At 57.5% G+C, this 19,351-nt stretch overlaps 1 protein-coding gene across 1 annotated transcript; it reads left to right on the top strand.

The window, feature by feature from the left end:
* The first annotated feature begins 6,201 nt into the window (after positions 1–6,201).
* POGK (pogo transposable element derived with KRAB domain) lies at positions 6,202–19,309 on the top strand. Its single transcript, XM_079761284.1, has 6 exons — positions 6,202–6,400; positions 8,021–8,154; positions 12,639–12,765; positions 13,341–13,439; positions 14,536–16,007; positions 17,603–19,309. Exons 2-5 carry the CDS (start codon positions 8,023–8,025, stop codon positions 15,993–15,995), a joined length of 1,818 nt encoding a protein of 605 aa, XP_079617410.1. The 5' UTR covers positions 6,202–6,400; positions 8,021–8,022; the 3' UTR covers positions 15,996–16,007; positions 17,603–19,309.
* Positions 19,310–19,351: the final 42 nt, after the last annotated feature.

Genomic DNA, 19,351 nt, shown 5'->3' with positions numbered 1-19,351 from the left:
GAGAGAGAGAGAGAGAGAAGAAATATTGATTGGTCGCCTCCCATACACACCACAATTGGGGATTGAACCCAAAATCCAGGTATGTGCCCTGACCTTGAATTGAACCCACAACCTTCTGGTGCATGGGACAATGCTCCAACCAACTGAACAGCATTCACAATTTTCTGAAAGCTTTGATTTCAAATAAACTGCCTTTCTGTTTATCTACTGTCATCTCCTGACTTGTCACCAGGCTGTTCTGATTGGGGGTTGAAAAATAAAGTTGCACCATTTTACAATGGAAAGTGTTGAAAGAAAAGGCATCCCTGTGGCAGAGACAGACACCCAGGCTTCCCTTGGCAATGTGTAGAGATGTCACTGGACTGTGGCTGCCCAGACACACTACCTTCCCCCGCCCCCCTCATATAAACGCCGCCATGTAACTCATACTAACCAATGACATGTAGGCAAAGAAATGTGTGGCCCTTCGGGGCCAAGAAAAGGGTGTGCCTTCTCTCTTTTGCTCTCGCCCTTCACTCTGGTGAATGCAGATAACTACAGAGTCACAAGACGGAAGGAACCTGGGTCCCTCAAACACAGCCTGGAGGAGAGTCACCGTGGACCAGGAACACCCACAAAGGACTGTTACATGAACAAAAGAGTTTGATTGTTTGAGCCTTTATACACTTGGGGGCTGTTTGTTCCAGTAGCTAGTCTATACTCAGTATTAAAATTCTCTTTCTCCTTTCCAGCGAGACACTAAGTGTTCCTTAACCTTCTGAGGTGCACTAACCACACACCTCCTCTCCGAGAGCCCTTTGAGCCCTCCCAAGAGCTGTGCAGAACAGGGTGTCTCTCCCATTCTATCAATATCTGCCAGCTATATCCTGAGGCTTTACTGGCAAATACCTGAAGTGAAGGTCATGTCTTCATCTTCCTCGGAGGTGCCAGCACCCCAGGGAAGAGAAAGATACAGTCAGCAGTGACACCTCCTCCCCTCATTTGTTTTCCTCTCCTCCCCCCGCCCCCCGCCCCCAATCTAGAATTTCCTTGTCCACACGTCTGAGGATTCCCACCACGAAATAGCAAGTCTCCTTTCCCTGCCTCGGAGCATCCCTATGGGGCCACTGTTGAGAGCACCAAGTCCCAGGTTGCTGTTGTCACTGTGTCAATCAGCCATTGCCACAAAAATGCCACATAGCCGGCCACCCCAGCACTCAATAGCTCATGTTCACAGGATGGCCACGCAGCACAGGTCTCATTCTGGAGCCCAGGCTGGAGGGGCGTGCGTGCCTCGACATGTTTTTGTCATGGCAGAGGACAAAAGCTCCCAGCGGTGAGGTGGAAACCTGTGACACCTTTCATGACCTGTGCTCGGGATTTACACGTAGCCACTCCCACCCTCATTCCACTGGCCAACGCACGTCACGTGGCCGGGCCAAGGGACGGGTCACTGGAGCACACTCTGTACACAGGAGACCTATAGGGTGTGCTGTTTAACAGCGGGGGGTGCTGTGTAGGGACCGAAGGACAGGACCGATCGTCCAATCTGCCACGTTCCCCAAGGTTGGAGCATGGGGGCCAGGAGCTCTGCGGAAGGTCAGTTCACTAGGAGTATTTGGGGCAACGTGGCTTCTCTCAATCCCCATGGCTGTGCACTGCGATGACTCAAGAGGGAAGATGGAGTCAGACCCTTAGCACCAATAAAGAACTGTCATGTTGATTCCGTTCTTGGCCTCATGTTTATTAACCACCCACCAACAGAATTCCATCCTACAGGATTGCCACAGCCATGCACAGCCTCAAGGACTAGCTTCAGTCACTCCCCATTCAGACCAAGACGAAGTCTTGTCTTACTGAGAATGGAATCTCTAAATGACAGGGTGGACGGAGACCAGTGACCTGACTTACACATGGACGTCCGCAGTGTCTTGTCCCTACTCCAGCACTCTGTCCCTACGAGCAGGTCTTGTTGGCAGTTATGGACTAGTACAAAGGTGAGCCCCAAGACTACAACTGAGACCAGGGGGCTCAAAGTCAAGAATTCAGGTGGGTCTCCGCTGATTGGCCTTTTCCCAGGCAAAATCTAATTGAAGTTCTCTGAGAACATTAGGGCTCTCAGAGACTAAAACCCTAACCTGCTATTGCTCTTTGGTTATCTCGTTATGTCTTAACTAGAGGCCCGGTGCACGAAATTCATGCATGGGGGTGGGGGAGGGTGTCCCTCAGCCCAGCCTGCACCCTCTCCAATCTGGGACCCCTCAAGGGATGTCTGACTGCCCGTTTAGGCCCAATCCTGGTGGGATCGTGCCTAAACGGGCAGTCGGACATCCCTCTCACAATCCAGGGCTGCTGGATCCCAACTGCTCACTTGCCTGCCTTCCTGATTGCCAGGGCTGCTGGATCCCAACTGCTCACTTGCCTGCCTTCCTGATTGCCCCTAACCACTTCTGCCTGCCAGCGTGATCACCCCCTAACCACTCCCCTGCCAGCCTGATTGATGTCTAACTGTTCCCTGCCAGCCTGTTTGCCCCAAACTGCCCTCCCTTGCAGGCCTGGTCACCCCTAACTGCCCTCCCATGAAGGCTTGATCGCCCTCAACTGCCCTCCCTTGCAGGCCTGGACCCTCCCAATTGCCCTCCCCTGCTGGCCATCTTGTGGTGGCTATCTTGTGTCCACATGGGGGCAGTCATCTTTGACCACATGGGGGCAGCCATCTTGTGTGTTGGAGTGATGGTCAATCTGCATATTACTCTTTTATTAGATAGGATAGAGGCCTGGTGCATGGGTGGGGGCCAGCTGGTTTGCCCTGAAGTGTGTCCTGGATCAGGGTGGGGTTCCCTTGGGGCATAGGGCAGCCTGGGTGAGCGGCCTGTGGTGGTTTGCAGGCCGGCCACGCCTCCCTGTGACCCAAGCGTAGGCCCTGGTATCTGGGATTTATTTATCTTCTACAATTGAAACTTTGTAGCCTGGAGCAGAGCCAAGCCTCCTGCTCGCTCCGTGGCCGCAGCCATTTCTGTTGGAATTTATTTATCTTCTATAATCGAAACTTTGTAGCCTGGAGTGGAGGCCTGGGCCCACCAGGGTGTGCGGAAAGCTTGGCTTCCTCCATCGCCGGGGGCAACCCAAGCCTTCCTCCTGCTCTCTCTGTGACTGTAGCCATCTTGGTTGGGCTAATTTGCATACTTGCTCCTGATTGGCTGGTGGGTATGGCTGGTGGTGTAGCGGAGTGATGGTTAATTTGCATACTACTCTTTTATTAGATAGGACTAGAGGCCTGGTGCACAAAATTCGTGCACGATGTGGGGGTTGTCCCTCAGCCCAGCCTGCAGCCTCTCCAATCTGGGACCCCTCAAGGGATGTCAGGCGACCAGGTTGATCAAGGGAAGGCACCAGCCCCATCACCCCACTGCTGCAGCCACTGCCAGCCACTTCAGCCACCAAGGTGTTTTCATCAACACGGACTCTAGTCCCTTCACTGTGAAAAAATGACACCTTTCTTTAGGCATTTTCAAGATGTATCTTTCATAGGATATGACATTTCTTTTTTTTTTATGCTCATCTGAGGATATGTTTCCATTGATTTTTAGAGAGTGTGGAAGAGAGAGGGAGAGACAGAGGGAAACATCAATGTGAGAGGGACACTTTGATTGGTTGCCTCCTGCATGAGCCCTGACCTGGGCCCCAGCCAGGGAGGAGCCTGTAACCTAGGTACATGCCCTTGATCAGAATCGAACCCGGACCCTGCGGTCGGCAGGCCAAGGCTCTAACCACTGAGTCAAACCGGCTAGGGCAGGATATGACATTTCTTAGCCCTCCAGTAGTGGACCTTCATTTTTTCCTCCAGGAGTGAGGTGGAAAAACCCTAGATTACCTTCTTGGATTCTTATAACCCAAATTACCAATAACACTGCAAGTGGCGGCCTACAGGGAGCTTAGCCAATGAGCTGTCAGAAAAGGTATTTACTCTCAAACTGGTTTGGCTCAGTGGATAGACCATGGGCCTGCAGACTGAAGGGTCCCAGGTTTGATTCCTGTTAAGGGCATGTACCTTGGTTGGAGGCACATCCCTAGTTGGGAGTGTGCAGGAGGCAGCTAATGGATGTTTCTCTCTCATTGATATTTCCGACTGTCTATCCCTCTCCCCTCTTCTCTGTAAAAAAAAAATCAATAAAATATATATATTTTTAAAAAGGTGTATTCTCTGCAGCTCATGCAGCCCCTGGGTTGTGTCCACTGGGCTAGGGGTGTGTCGCTGCCACCCAGTGGTGGCCCCCGGGGTCTCGGCACACCCCAGAGGCCAGCAGCCATCCCCCTGTGGAGGGCGCTGGGCTGGGGGCGTGGACGCAAACCGCCACTTGGTGCCGGAGCTCGGAAAGTCGCTGGGGGCGGGGCGGGAACATTCCCGTCGCCTAACGCCCCTGAGGCCAGCAGCCAGCCCCACCATGGGCACCAGGCTGGGGGCATGCAGGGACCCTGGACTGCACGCAGCGGTGGCCGCCAGGGTCTCAGCACACCCCAGAGACCAGCAGCCATCCCCCCATCGTGGGCGCCGGGCTGGGGGCATGGACCTAGACCGCCACTTGGTGTGGGAGCATTTGCTTGGCGCCTGCACCCATAGGCTCCGAGTGGCCAGGGGGCGTTCTGGGACCCCTGCCGCTCAGGACCTAAGCGCGGGCCTACAGGCTAGGAGCGGCCTGGGTCTGGAGGATGTTTCTGGGACCCAGGCCACTCAGTGCCTGCATATGCAAATTAAGTGCCATCTTTGTTTGGGTTAATTTGCATATTTGCTCTGATGGGCTGTGGGCGTAGCGAAGGTACGGTCAATTTGCATGTTTCTCTTTTATTAGCTAGGATACTTTTTGGTGAGTTGCCCACATGCCCCCAGTACCCATCTCCTGACACCCTCCCTGTCTTTCCTCTCAACCAGCCATCTCCTCAGAAGAGTTAAGATGGGAATGTCAATCAATGTGAGCTAAGGTGTCACCCTTGCTCTGAAAACGCTATCTTTACACACAAAAAAGACCTGTTCATAAAAACAAAAAAATTCTAACACCTCTCCCTCCCACATTTGAATAATGTTCCCCATCCATCCATTAGACCTTCTCTGGTATTGGGTTGTCCACCATAATTATACTCCAGAGATGTATCTGCTACCCTCTATTTTGTGTATTAAGAGCTGCACAGTAGCCCCTCCCATATCAGAGAGAAGTAAAATTCACATGTAAATACAGTCAAAATGGCCACAAAAGCTTGGAGAGAGATCTTGGGGACAGGCTGGAAAAGTGGACAAATCTCTCCCCTTGACCAAACTGAAGTTCTCCGGCTCTCATTCCCAGCAGGCCTCTACCTTGGCCACACACACCTCTCTTGTCCTTGACCTCCCAGCCTGGTTTTAGCAAGAATTCTGTCATTTTAGAGAACCCCCTCCCCACCCACCTCCCTTGATATCTGTCAGATCAATCTAGTCTGCCACCTGCAAGAATCCCTCAACCCTCCTGCCTCCTGCTGGGAAATTCTTACCGGCTGACCCCTCACTCTCTTCAGCTGTAATTCCCAACTTGTCTTTGCTGGATCGAGTTGCGTGGATGTCTCACCCCTCTTGCCTTGACACCTATCTCCATAATCCCAAATAAAGACTTCCTTTCCATTTTAATTGTTCCAGAATAATTTTTTCTCGAACGCATTCCCAACACCCAAACCCAGAATCTTGTTCTAGAACAAGAAGGGCTTCTGGCTTATCCACTCTTGTTGTACTGTCCACAGAGTTGCCAGCAAACAGCTCCTTTGAACATTTTGGGGAGGATCCTTCCAGACACTTTGTCCATGAGATTCCAGGCTTGGGATTAAACAGGAAGTTCCTTCTCCATGTATATGAACAAGTTCTGCACACATGTCTGCTAGAATACAGCAGGATCCACCCCAAAGACCACACACACACACACACACACACACACACACACACACACCACGCCCCCTGCAGCCCTAGCTGGTCTGCTTTGCACAACGCATTCCTTGAAGCAGAAGAGAGTGCCCGGGTGCAAACCACTGGTGAGCGCCCAGGAGCACAGGGGCGCGTGCTCCCGGCTGTTCCTGCCGCCTCCACCGGAGGTCGCGCGCAGCGCACAGGAGGCCGAGTGCAGCGGGGCGCGCGGGCGGGAGGGGCGCGCGGGGCGCCGGAAGCCACGGGAGGAGGGTGGGCGCGGGCGCGTCCCCGGGCGCCTGGCCGCTGACATCAGCGCGCTCCGCCCCCCGCCTCCCAACACCCTCAGCTCGCGCCGGACCCTCCCTCTCCCACCACGTGTCCCCGCGCTCCCTCCCGAGGGGCCGTGCGCTGGGGCCCGGAGAGACGGCTGGGATGGCGCAGTGACAGCCGGGCCCGAGCTCTCGGCGTCCCTGCGCCCTGGCGGTCGGCCCGGCGGTGAGTGCGCGCGGCGGCGGGGAGCGCGCGGGCGGGGCGGGGGCCGGGGCGGGATCGTCCCGGGCCGGGGGCCGGGGCGCGGGGCGGGGGCCGGGCTGCAGCTGCACCGGCGCCGCCTTTGTTGCGGGCCGGCGGGAGGCGATCGGCGCTGGCGCTCGGCAGGTGCGCGGGGCCGGACCAGGCCGGGCCTCCCGTGGCGCGGAGACGGGAACTGGGACAAGATGGCTGGAGAGACCCGAGCGGCCCCGGCGCAGGCGGCGGCCAGGCCGCGGGCACCCCGCCTCCCACCCCCGACCTGCTGCCCAGGAGCCGGCGGGGAGGCCGCAGCCAAGTTGGGGCCCCCGCTCCAGGATCTGAAGCCTGTTCCGCGTACCCCAGACCCTTCTCAGCTGCATTCGCCCGTCCTTTAAGGAAATAGGGAAGAAGCCGACTTTGAACTCGGGAGCGATGTTTTCCCCGGCCACCCGGGAGGTTGGGGCCCCCAAGATGCGCCCTCGCTGCCCACCTGGGGACTCAGCCCGCCCCAGAGGGCAGCAGCGCGGCCCTTTGTACCGCCCCCGAGCTCCCCTGACTGGGCACTTGTGCCGGCGACAGCGCGGCAGCTCGCGGGGCTGGGCCCGGGCCGGGCCTGGCAGATTTGTGCACCTTGCTGGCTCCCCGGCTCTCTGCTCCCTGTGTCACTGGCTCAGCGATTGCTTTCGGAGGCTGCTCTGGGACAGAGCCTCTGAACCTGGAAAACCCAGATGATGGCGATTCTGAGCCACACAACCTCCTGCTGCCTGGCTGGCCTGTAGGAACACCCAGCGGAGCAAGTGTCCTGTCCGCCCTCAGAGCCCCCGGATAGGAAGCTGACACCCCTGGGCTGAGTCCGTGAGCTCTGCCCTTCCCTGCTCTCTTCCGGAATGAATGTTTACCCCTCCGCGGGTTCTGCCCTTGGGTCCCTACAGAACCAGGCTGGTCTCCTCCACAGAGAGCTTTTTAAATTGTTTATTGATTGAGTTTAGAGCGGAGCGGAAGGGAGCGAGAAAGAGAAACATCGATTTGTTGTTCCACTTACTTATGCGTTAATTGGTTGATTCTTGTATGTGTCCTGACCTGGGATTGAACCTGCAACCTTGGCGAATGGGAAGGATGCTCTAACCCAGTGGTCGGCAAACCGCGGCTTGCGAGCCACATGCGGCTCTTTGGCCCCTTGAGTGTGGCTCTTCCACAAAATACCATGTACCCTAATTAAGTTAATAACAATGTACCTACTTATATAGTTTAAGTTTTAAAAAAATTTGACTCTCAAAAGAAATTTCAATCGTTGTACTGTTGATATTTGGCTCTGTTGACTAATGAGTTTGCCGACCACTGCGCAACCAACTGAGCACCCAGCCAGGGCCCGCAGAGCTTTGTAAATGTTTGAAGGCAGCCACGTATGCGCTCTGCTTGCAGCCCCTCCTTCCAGCCTCCTGGTGCCCCCTTCCTCCCCAGGCCTGACTGTTCCCTTCCTTCCAGTCCAGCAGAGCTTGGGGCTAAGAGGTTGTGTAGGCGGAGCTGCCCCCCCCCCCCCCCCCCCCCTTTCAGGCCATGAGAGTTCACACTGGCCTGGTTTTTCTGAAAGAGTCTTGCTTGCAGACATGGAGTCCACAGCCATCCCTCTGAATCTGACCCTGAAAGTGGAGGAAAGCGAAGAACAGATTCAGAGCCGGGAACTGGAGGATGGCTGCACCGACATGCAGAAGGTCCGCATCTGCTCGGAGGGCGCGTGGGTAAGTCAAGGTTCGGGGCCACACGGCTTGTGCGAAGCCTCCTGGCGCGGACAGAGGAAGGAAAAACAGCCCCGCCCCGCTCAGGTGTTCGCATTCCCGAGAAAACAGTGCTGTGGCTTTAAAAGGTGCTGTGGGAACAGAGCGGTTACCTGAGCAGGCCCTTCTGTCTCTCCGCACCCCTGGGTGCCCACACCCTGCTCGGTGCCAGCACGTGGTGGACACCACTGTTTGCTGACCGGTGTTAAATGCTCTGACAGTTGTTCCCGTGAAGAAGGGGCTATCCAGGACCACTGAGAAAGGGGTCACAGTGTCATAGTAGGGGACACAGTCCTGGCTCCACACCAAACACAGTAAAGAGGAGGGCGGGTTACGGCCAAGAGGCAGCGTGGAGGGTCCGTGGATGGAAAAGTGCTCAGGATCAGGGCTTCCAGCTGTAGGCAGGTCAGGGTGATGGGATATTCGGAGTGTGGGGGGTTTTCTACACTGAGCTGGGCAAGGGGGGCAGGAGGGGACCTCACAGGGAAGGAGAGAGTTGGTGTCACCTGCGGCTGGTTGAAGGGAACCACTTTCAGCGAGACGTGGGGTCACTGAGCTGAGGGAAAGCTGCACCCCCAGCTGGCCTGGATGCAGGGGCTGGGGCTCGGCAGCTGGATGGGGAGCATATCCAAACAGAACAGTGGAGAAAACTTGGTAAACTTGTAAACATGTCAGTGTAACAGGAGGCGTTATATTAGGAAGTTATTCACAGGTCTTACTGGACTTCATGGCAGTTGCATGTGGATGGTAAATATTTTAAGTGAGCAACAAGCTGACATTCCTGTTCTTGGCTTCGTCTGCCTTGCTTGTCAACATTATCAATATCATCACATCCTTCGTTTCCAGTGAGATCTGTAGTCGGAGACTCATGGTGCTGCCCGTCATCCGGCGCCCCGCCCACCTGAGGGAACTGGGGTGCAGGGAGGTTATCCTTTGCCCCAAGGATACACATGGACACTGATGGTTCTTAAATGCCTCCTGAGCTAGACCCTTAAAAGTTACGCATTTTGCATATCGCAACTATATAAAATAAAGACACAACGTACCGCCAGGCCCTGGTCGCCAGTCTAGCTGTGGAGGCCGCAGTGCCCATGTCTCTTCTGGGTTTTCTGCCCACCTGTCCTCCCAGCCGGATCCTGCAGCTGAGGAGACCCAGGCGCAAGGCCTCCAGGCCGTGGGAGCCCTGGGCTTTGAGGCTAAATGAGCCCACCCCGCATCCCGGTGGGTGGAGGACCTGGGAGACAGGTGCAGTGGACGTGGGTGCCTGAGTGTCGGGACAGTGAGACATGTCCAAGGTGAAGGCCATGCTCCCCTGTGAAAGGAGGAAGTCAGTAGGGAGCACACGGTGCTGGAGCTATTGAGACAAGACCTCCAGGCTCACGGAGTCGCTGGTCTCGCAAGGCAGACAAGGAAGCAAACGACAGTACAGTATTCGGGGTGCAGCAGTGGAGGTCAGCTCCTGGGGGGCCTCGCACTTAGGCTGACAACTTAAGGGGCTTCCTGCAGAAGGCAGTCCTCGGCCTGGGCCTGGGCTTGCTCAGCGGGCTCCTCTCCTGGGGAATTTGGCAAAATCTGGAGACATCTTTGGGCATCGTGACTCGGGGAGGGGGTGCGAGGTCTTGCTGGCATCTTCCGGGCAGAGGCTGGGACGCTGCTGAACGTCTTCAGTGCACAGCACAGCTCCCTGCAGAGAATGGTCTGGGCAGCAGTGTCGGCTCTGCTGAGGTTGGAGGTTCGAAACCCTGCCTTAGGGCATTCAACCCGGGAGGGAAAGAATCCGTTTCTCACACGTGTATTTCGCTGTGGAGCGTGTGTGAGGGTGATCAGTGGAAACCTTGCCGACATAGACCTGCTAGATGCTAGAATAATGCTCCGTAGGAGAATCGGGTGGAAATGCAGCGTCGAGAGACAAAGAGATGGACTTTGAACCCAGCCTTCGTCACCAGTGGATCCCTCCAAGGGGAGTGAGGGGCTCATTTCCCGGCGCGGAGGTCCAATCAGAAGCTGGGGCAGAAGAGCTGGGAGCGGGTCCCGGAGCCAGAACGCCAGAACGGAGAGCGTGGTGGGGATGAGGGGTGAGAAGGGCCCGGCCCGGCCAGGGGGCGTGGTGTGCTGGCGGGGTTGGAGCCCTCTCCTTGGTGGCTCTGGGCCCAGGCCTGAAGCATCTTTCCAAGGGAAGCGGGAGGCTCCCTTCAGCCACCGTGCGAGGCCTGAGCGGAGGAAGCACAGGCTTTGGGTCGGACTTCCCTCCGTGACTCCGGGCACGTTACTGAACAGCCCTGTTCCTCCCCGTGAAAGCAGATGCTGACCCCCATGTCTGTGTGTCCTGTGAGGGACTCAGTGAGATAACATACAGGAAGCAGGACTGCCCTCTGCTCCAAGATCCCCGCCGTCTTTCTGGGGCCGGGCGGTGTGTGGGCGCAGCAGGCACTGACCCTGGAGATAAGCCTGCCGGCAGCAGGGATGGTCTGAGCGGAGGGAGGAGGGCAGGGCTGAGCGCCCCTCCCGGGAGACCAGGAGGGGCATCGGGGTGACCTCGGGCTGCCGACCCCTGAGTCTTGCCCGGCCGCCCTGTTTGCTTCTGTTGTGCTGGGCCGGAGAAAAGGGCTCTGTGGAGGAGGGAGGCGCTCGCCAGGGCCTGGTGCAGCCCTGCCCGGTGCCACGGGGCGGCTGTGAGGGACGTCTGAGCCTCGGGCTGTGCCTCTGCGGCATAATGTGGGCTTGTTGGAAGCTGCTCTGTGGCTCGGACATAGAAACCAAGAGATGAGCCGGCACCGGCCTCCAGCCGCCCCTCCCAGCTCAGGTGCCGGATGTTTGCACTGGGCCAGGGCGGCTGCCTTCTACGAATCGAGTGCGCCTGGGAGGTGACAGGATAGGCAGCCCTGCATCCGTTTTGTCAGCAAAGGGAAGGGACTATAAATAGGTATGGCCAGGACCTGGCATTTCCTGGGGACAGGCCACAGAGCCTGGGGGAAAGCTGGGGAGTGGGAGGGTTAGGGGAGGGGGAGGGCAGCTGGGACCAGCACTGGGTCCTCCTGGTTTTCACACGTGGGGTTTTGTCCACTCTCACTCCAACGTCTAGGTTCGGATTTGTGTCAGGTAAAACCATTTGCAACTATTCCAAGTGGAACAAAAGGGAATTGGAGAGTATTTGCTTAAACCTTAAACACGTTTAAGTGATCAGGGAAACAAAGCAGGAGGCGCCAGGCGCTGCCCTCCGTGGGCTTGTGTTCTAATGGGAGAAGCAGGCGCGGGAGCCAATATTTATGTCCCTGTGTGCGGGCAGGGTGGTAAGTGCCTCTGCAGAGTGGGGCCCAGGCCATGGCAGGGAATGTGACGTCGAGGCTGAGTCCTGGATGTAGGGTGGGTATTGGCCAGGCCAGGAATGGGGGACCTTGGAGGCCAAGGGAGAACCCTGTGCAGGGGCATGGCAGGGCCGAGGTGAGTTGCTGGGGGACAGCTGAGCACAGAGGCAGGGGAAGGGAAGGCCTGGGCACCGAGGGGCCCCTCGGCTGGAGCCTGGAAGTCAGACTGCTCGGTCCTGCTTACTGGCGGTGTGGCTTTGGACAGAGACGCGTCCTCTCTGAACCTGCTTCCTCCTTGTTTATTTGAAGAGGGGGGGGGGGGCAGTGAGTTAGTCCCAGGCTTTCCCTGGGAGTGCTCCCTGCGTGTTGCGAGCGTGTTCCAGCTTTGGGAACAGCTTTGAAAGTGGTAGTCAAGGTAGCCAGCCTGAAGGAGGCGGTCCTGCATGTGGTGACCTTGGAGTAGGGTTCTGAGTGACCGAAAGGAAAAAACGTAGTAAAAAATGAAAGCAAATGGCTGAATAAGCAAGAGGAGTTGGTGAGGGTGGCTTGGCTGCCTTTAGCTGCCCGGCGTCCCCTCCCAGCAGAGGACGTGAGCGGGGCAGCCCTCGTCCTTAGGGCTCTGAGCTGGTCCAGTTTGCTCCGGTGTCTCATTACAACGCAGGCTGTCATTAGCCCTCTCTCCTGCCCGTGCGCCCTGGGAAAGGCTGGCCCGTCGGTCACTGGCTGCTTTGGGTTCAGAGTCCAGCACCAGGGCCGGTGGGAAATGGACACCAGTGTCCGGAAAGCACTGAGGTCCAGACAGCAGTGATCCATCAAACTCACACCCAAACCAGCCCCCGCTGAGGGTCTGTGACCAAGGGGAGGAGGTTGGGGGGCGGAACGCTCTCAGGGTGTCCCTGGCTTGTGGAGGGTCTTCCACCGGGGATTGGGGACTGGGGGCTTCTCCTGGAGGTCTGTTCTTGTCTGCGAGCCGACAGGGATGGTAACCATCAGGGTGCGGGGACCTGTGCTCGGGGCCTGTTTGCCTCTAGCGGCCTGTGAGCGGGCAGGCCGCTGTTCCCCTGGGGAGGGCCCTCCCGGAGGGATGGACTGGGAGTCACCTGCCTGTGCCCGCTGGCCACTGAGAGAGGCCTGTCTGCCCAGGTGCCGGCCCTGTTTGACGAGGTGGCCATCTACTTTTCCGACGAGGAGTGGGAAGTTCTGACGGAGTCACAGAAGGCCCTGTACCGGGAGGTCATGAGGATGAACTACGAGACGGTGCTGTCGCTGGGTAACGCCGCGGGTCCCTTTGCCTCCCGAAGCTCTGAGCCCAGAGAGCGTGTCCATGTCTCCTGGGTGGTGGGACCAGCACCCTCTCTCCGAACTTGGCCTCTGTCCCCTCAACACCTGTGCCTTTAAATTCCTGTGTTTGATTCAGGCAGGGATATAAATATTGTGTCATTTTACCCAGTAACTTGCTCTGGTCTCAGAACCTCATCCGTCAGAAAAACAGAACCTCAGAGGTGTCGCAGGGGTCTGGGCCTGAGCTCACCTGCTCCTCGGCTCGCTGTCACTCTTACAGCCTCAGAAGCTGGGGACATGCCCCAGAGCATCCTTGCTCCCTCCCAGCACCGATAGTCAGGGTCCCAGGATGCACCCACTGGAGGGTGCCGGGTTGGCTGGGCCAGGCCGCGTCAGCAGACCCAGGAATTCCCCTGGACGGGCCCATTCCCCATCCTCTTTTCTCCCCGGGTCCTGAGCCCTTTCCCTGTTTTTCATAAATCTCCACATGGAGGAGGGGGCAGTGAGGGTTATAAAGGACTGATGTGGACGGTGCTCTGAACCTCGGTTACTTCCTCTGGACAGAGTTCCCGTTCCCGAAGCCAGACATGATCTCCCGGCTGGATGGGGAGGAAGAGCCTCAGAATTCGGACCGATGGCCGCTCCCAGGAGGAAGCTTCGCAGGTACCGCGATCAGCCGACCCGCACCCATCCCGTGGGAGCTTGGGAAGCGGGGCTTTACGTTTCCGTGTTTGTTCTGTGGGGTGCATGAGAGGGAGGCAGGCTGCCAGGCAGAGAGATGACGGGCTTTGGAGTTTGAAAATCTCCCTTCCAGTGCGGTGCGGCCTTAGGCAACTTCTTTAAGCTCTGAGCCTCCGTGCTCCTGTCTGTGTGGTGAGAAGGCTCAGTGCCACCTGTGGGCCGGAGAAGCAAACTGGAGTCCGAATGGCATTGAAACATCCGGGTGCGTGCAGCCACCTCAGTGGTGCCCTGTACCCTCCGGCGACGAGGGAAGACAGGTGGCAGGCATGCGCCCAGTTACCGCCCTGGCTCCTTGTCCACTTCACCTGTAGACAAGCAGCGCCGGGCGTAGCACACCTTGGAGCAAACAGTCTAAGAGGCACAGGGTCTTTCATCAAGAAACATGGCAGCCGGGTAGCGCTGGCTGAATACCTCCCAGCAGCCACGATGGTTTTGCTTGCCTTCTCTCTGTAAGTAGGAGTTTAAAAGGCCGTATTTCATTGATTCTAAGACATCTCCCCCCCCTGCCACTTGAACATCTCTGAAATTGAGAATGCCTCTTAAAATTATGATGCTTCTTGCAACTGATGACATCTTAGTTGGGTGAGAGATGGCAATTTCCCCGAATCGTATTCAATTTTCTGACTCCCTCCACATATACGCAAACAAGGAAACCGGTTCCAACTGGCGCGCGCGAGCCGCTCCGCTGCCTTAGAAGCCCAGCCCTGCTGAGTGCGGTTCCTGCCGCAGATCCTCTGGGATCGAGGGGTGGCTCCGCCATGGAGGGCCACACTCCTCGTGGTCTGGCGGTACGGGCTCTATTTGACTTCACATCCAAATGGGAGTCATTTTGGCCCAAACATGGCCCCCAGATTACGAGACTCAAGCTAGGTACCTGTGCTCAGCTCAGCTCTACCTCTCTGGCTCAGCTGCCGTGACACACTTGCCTTCCATTCTTGGCATTTCCACCTCAAAATCAGGAACACGGTGGACATTGTGCTCACTGCTCTTACCTTCGCCCCTTCCTGTTTGTCTCCAGAAAATGAAGAAGCTGACGTCAAGCCCCCAGACTGGGCCGGCCCGATGCACACCGTGTCCCCGTTCCCCCCGCCACAGCCCCCGGACAGCTTTGGCCTCCGCCTGCCTCGGGACTTCACCGAGCTGCCCGAGTGGAGCGAGGGGTACCCCTTCTACATGGCCATGGGCTTCCCGGGGTACGACCTCTCGGCCGACGACCTGGCCGCCAAGTTCCAGTTCAGCCGGGGCATGCGCCGCAGTTACGACGCGGGGTTCAAGTTGATGGTGGTGGAGTTTGCCGAGAGCACCAACAACTGCCAGGCGGCCAAGCAGTTTGGCGTGCTGGAAAAGAACGTTCGAGACTGGCGCAAGGTCAAGCCGCAGCTGCAGAACGCCCACGCCATGCGGCGGGCATTCCGAGGCCCCAAGAACGGGCGCTTTGCCCTGGTGGACCAGCGCGTGGCCGAGTATGTCCGGTACATGCAGGCCAAAGGGGACCCCATCACCAGGGAGGCCATGCAGCTGAAAGCGCTCGAGATCGCCCAGGAGATGAACATCCCGGAGAAAGGGTTCAAGGCCAGCTTGGGCTGGTGCCGCCGGATGATGCGAAGGTATGACCTGTCCCTGAGGCATAAGGTGCCCGTGCCCCAGCAGCTGCCCGAAGACCTGACGGAGAAACTCGTCACCTACCAGCGCAGCGTCCTGGCTCTGCGCAGGGCGCACGACTACCAGGTGGCTCAGATGGGAAATGCAGACGAGACGCCCATCTGCCTGGAGGTGCCCTCCAGGGTGACCGTTGACAACCAGGGTGAAAAGCCCGTCCTGGTCAAGACGCCGGGCAGGGAGAAGCTGAAGATCACGGCGATGCTGGGGGTCCTGGCCGACGGCAGGAAACTGCCGCCCTACATCATTCTGAGGGGCACGTACATCCCCCCCGGGAAGTTCCCCAGCGGGATGGAGATCCGCTGCCACCGCTACGGCTGGATGACCGAGGACTTGATGCAGGACTGGCTGGAGGTGGTGTGGCGGCGGCGGACGGGCGCCGTGCCCAAGCAGCGGGGGATGCTGATCCTGAACGGCTTCCGGGGCCACGCCACCGACTCGGTGAAGAGCTCCATGGAGAGCATGAACACCGACATGGTCATCATCCCCGGCGGCCTGACCTCGCAGCTGCAGGTGCTGGACGTGGTGGTCTACAAGCCGCTCAACGACAGCGTGCGGGCCCAGTACTCCAACTGGCTGCTGGCGGGGAACCTGGCGCTGAGCCCCACCGGCAACGCCAAGAAGCCGCCCCTCGGCCTCTTCCTGGAGTGGGTCATGGTCGCGTGGAACAGCATCTCCAGCGAGTCCATCGTGCAGGGCTTCCGGAAGTGCCACATCTCCAGCAGCCTGGCGGACGAGGACGACGTCCTGTGGGAAATCGAGGGCGAGTTGCCAGGCGGAGGGGAGCTGCCCGCCGAGAGCAGGACAGAGAGCAACTGACCGCAGGCTCAGGTAACCGTCGGGGAGCGCTCGGTGCCTGGCCCAGTGACGTTTGTGTCCACAGGTGGTCTGGTCTCGCCGCGCCTTTCCCCTTCTCAAGGCCCCTAGAGCCCACGTGCAGTGCTGAGGGTGCGGCCCCCGCGTTGACTCCTTCGGGTGAAACGTCTCGCTGGGCTTCCTGTGTCCTCGGCTCTGTGCTGGACCCCGAGCACTTGCATGTGATCATGTACCGGGGGCCGGGGGCCGGGGACCAGCTGCGGACAGCCCCCTCAGCTCTGTGCTGCTGGCTGCCGGGGCTGATGGAGCATGGTCTGACCGCTGGGTTCCAGTTTTGTCTGAAAAGCCCACTTTTTGTTTCCTTGCTGGCCAGGAGGTCCAGGACGTGAGGCAGCACCGAGTGTGCCTTCAGAACCGGCCTCGGCCTCGGGGCTCAGTCCCGGTGCAGGGGTGGGGGGGGGGGGGGGGAGGCGGGGGAGGTCTGTGGGGCCCCCTGGGAGGTGGGAGTCATCGCCAGTGCTTCTTCTCCCAAGTGTTTGCCAATGTCTCACTCTTCATCGCGGCCTTCACGTGGGGGAGCAGTTGATGTCTTGTAGTTCTCAGTTGTCTGAAGGAAGATACTTTTCAATTGAATCTTTACATCAGAAGATGGTAATAATGAACGATGCATATCTAGGGCGACGGGCGGAGGGTGGGGAACAGGCCTGCGGCTCACAGCTGCGTCTAGGGAAAGGCTCAGGTGGAAGCGGGTCTAGCAGAGAACACCAGGCCCCGCCTGGAGAGAAGCCGCGGACGCAGGGACACAGAAGAACAGGGTTCGTTTTACCCTCCTGTTCTTGGTTCTCTGTTACTTGTCCCTCCAAGCACAACGCGTATTGAATGTGAAGCGGCTGTTACCGGACAGGGCCCTAGAGCGGTCCTGCCCGAGCTTCCTTTAAAGTGTGACGAGGTGTTTCCGCTGTCCGCTTCCTGCTCCACGTGAAGTGCTGATAGAAGGCTGTGCCCTGCGAGCTGCCCGGAGACCCGTCTCCTCCCTGCCCCCAAGTCCGGGGGCGCTCCGTTGCGGGGCGCGCTGCCAGCCTGGCTCCCCAGAATTCCAGTGCAGCCCAGCTCTCACCACGACGTTCGAGATCTCCAAAGCTGTCTGTGCTCACGTCCCCCTCCCACCCCGTTCAGCCCCCCTTTCCGCTGACCATTCACTCCACTGCATCCCGCGCCGACTTAGCGAGGGTTCGTCCCTTTCTCACTTTACCTTGTTTCCTCTCCTTGTTAGGTAACATTTTTGTGCATTTTTTATGTTCTAAGCTCACTGCCACCCAAAGGACTGGGTCCGAGTTGCCAGAAGAGGGGAGGGAACAGAGCGATGCTTGTGCCCGAGAAACGTGGGCGCTGATGCGTCACCACCGGCCCGCTCACCGGATGCGGGCACTGTGCAGCGGCTCTTTCCTGAGGCGAGGAGTCGCAGCAGTGGGCGGGGATCCAGGAGACGTGGGCATTCCACGGCCCCCCATCTATTAGCAATCTGACGAATGGAACAATTACGCTTGTTAAAAGTTACACACTATCCAAAGTCCCCGGGTTAATTCACACTTAGGTTCTCTCTTTTCCAGCAAACGGGACTGTGCTTGAAGCGCTGGGGAGAAACGCAGGAGGAAAGCGCTGGAAGTGTGGCTACACGGGGACAGCGGGCAAGGCCGCAGGGCTGCGAAGGGCCCGTCTGGACAGCGCCCGGGCATCCCGCCCGGACACAGCCCGCACCCGCGGGGGTCACAGAAGTCTAGGACCCTTCGTTTCGTCAGAGACACGATCAGGAAGGAAACTGCTTCTCCCGTTTCTTACAGAGGTGACCCCAGTGTCCGCCAGAGAAACCTGCGGGAAGATGCAGAGGCATTTCCTGGAGGAGACCGTGGTCCAGCGCCCACGGGGCTCCCGTCGGCCACTCCACTGTGTCCTTTCTGGGGAGAAAAACCTCGTCGTCGCTTCTTCTGCCTTTAAAAACGCTTCCCGTAGGGCCTGCCGCCAGCAGGTCAGGACTGCGGAGAAGGCTCTGTAGAAACATGTCGTTTTTGTACTTAACGCATTTCCTCTTTTAGGAAAAGGAGATACTAATGACAACACTCAGACACACTGGCCTGGTGCCAGCCGATGGCTTTTCTATAGACACTCGGTTAGTGGGGAAGATCCAGGTTAAAACAAACTAGGCTGTTTTATTAATCTTCCCAGCCAGGTTGGCAGCTAGCTTTTGGGGTTTCTTTATGGTTCTGGGTAATGTAGGGCAGCATTCAGTCCGCAGGTTCCTGCTTCTCAGGCTGCCTGCACACGTCGGCAGACGTTGTCTGCTGTGCTCATGGTGCAAGGCTCATGGACTCCTGACGTTGGTTTTGTTCATTTTAGTATTTTTTCACGAGGGTGGTGAGAGGGCGCGGGCCTTCAGCCCAGCTGTTTGAGACGAACCGTTCCCCCTGCAGGGGGTGGGAGGTCTCTGAGTTTTCACACTATAGTAGTTTGTATTCCCACCTAAATTGAGTGTTACGGAAACATTCCTTCAACGCTGTCTGCGCTACAGGAAATAGGCCGGCACCTTGCAGACAAAGCCCCTGCTAGAAACGTCATTCCATGTCAGGCCTGCGACAGGCCTCCGCATCTCCTTCCTGTACACCCTCATTCCTATTCGACACTGTTCTTGGCGTCTTGAGCCACCTATTTCTACTCAGGTACTCATTTTCCTGTTGATGAAACACCTTTCCCCTTTTCTTAAAACCAGTTTTCCTCCCAAAGGGGAAATTTCACTTAATTTCTGGTTTCGGAATAACTTTCAATATTTGAATTGCCCCATTGGCCAACTGTGCTGAATTCTTCGTCATCTCAAATGGCGTCTACACCCAGCTACTTTGCATTCCAGAACTTTCCATCCCCTGCAATTCCACTTAATTTATCCTCCACCTTCCTGGTTCCCGGCATTTCCCTCGCTGCTGTTTCACTTGCGTGGGGCATGCTTATAGACCTGATTTTGGGATCCTGCATCGGAGCCATAGAAAATGGGTCCAACTCCTGATTCATTCCGCCAATACCGCCGTCTCTACCCTGATGGGCGGTGCCTTTCGGCTGCTGCTCTGGGACGCTCCTTGAGTGACGGCTCTGCTGTCGGGGTGTCTGGGCTCGTGCTTCCACTGACAGCCTCTGCCTAACGGAGCCCAGGACAGCTCGCTGCAGGGTGGCCGTGGCCCTGGGGGACGACAGCACATGTTGAGACATAGATGTACTTACTCCTCAGTAGGTAGAAATGGCCCCACAATAAACTTTGATAGTAAAGACCACAGGCTGTGATGGTTTATTTATTACTTACCTGCTAGAATTGT

The sequence above is a fragment of the Cnephaeus nilssonii genome, assembly GCF_951640355.1.
Source record: "Cnephaeus nilssonii genome assembly, chromosome: 21".
NCBI lineage: Eukaryota > Metazoa > Chordata > Mammalia > Chiroptera > Vespertilionidae > Cnephaeus > Cnephaeus nilssonii.
This window is presented reverse-complemented; position numbering and strand designations above follow the sequence as displayed.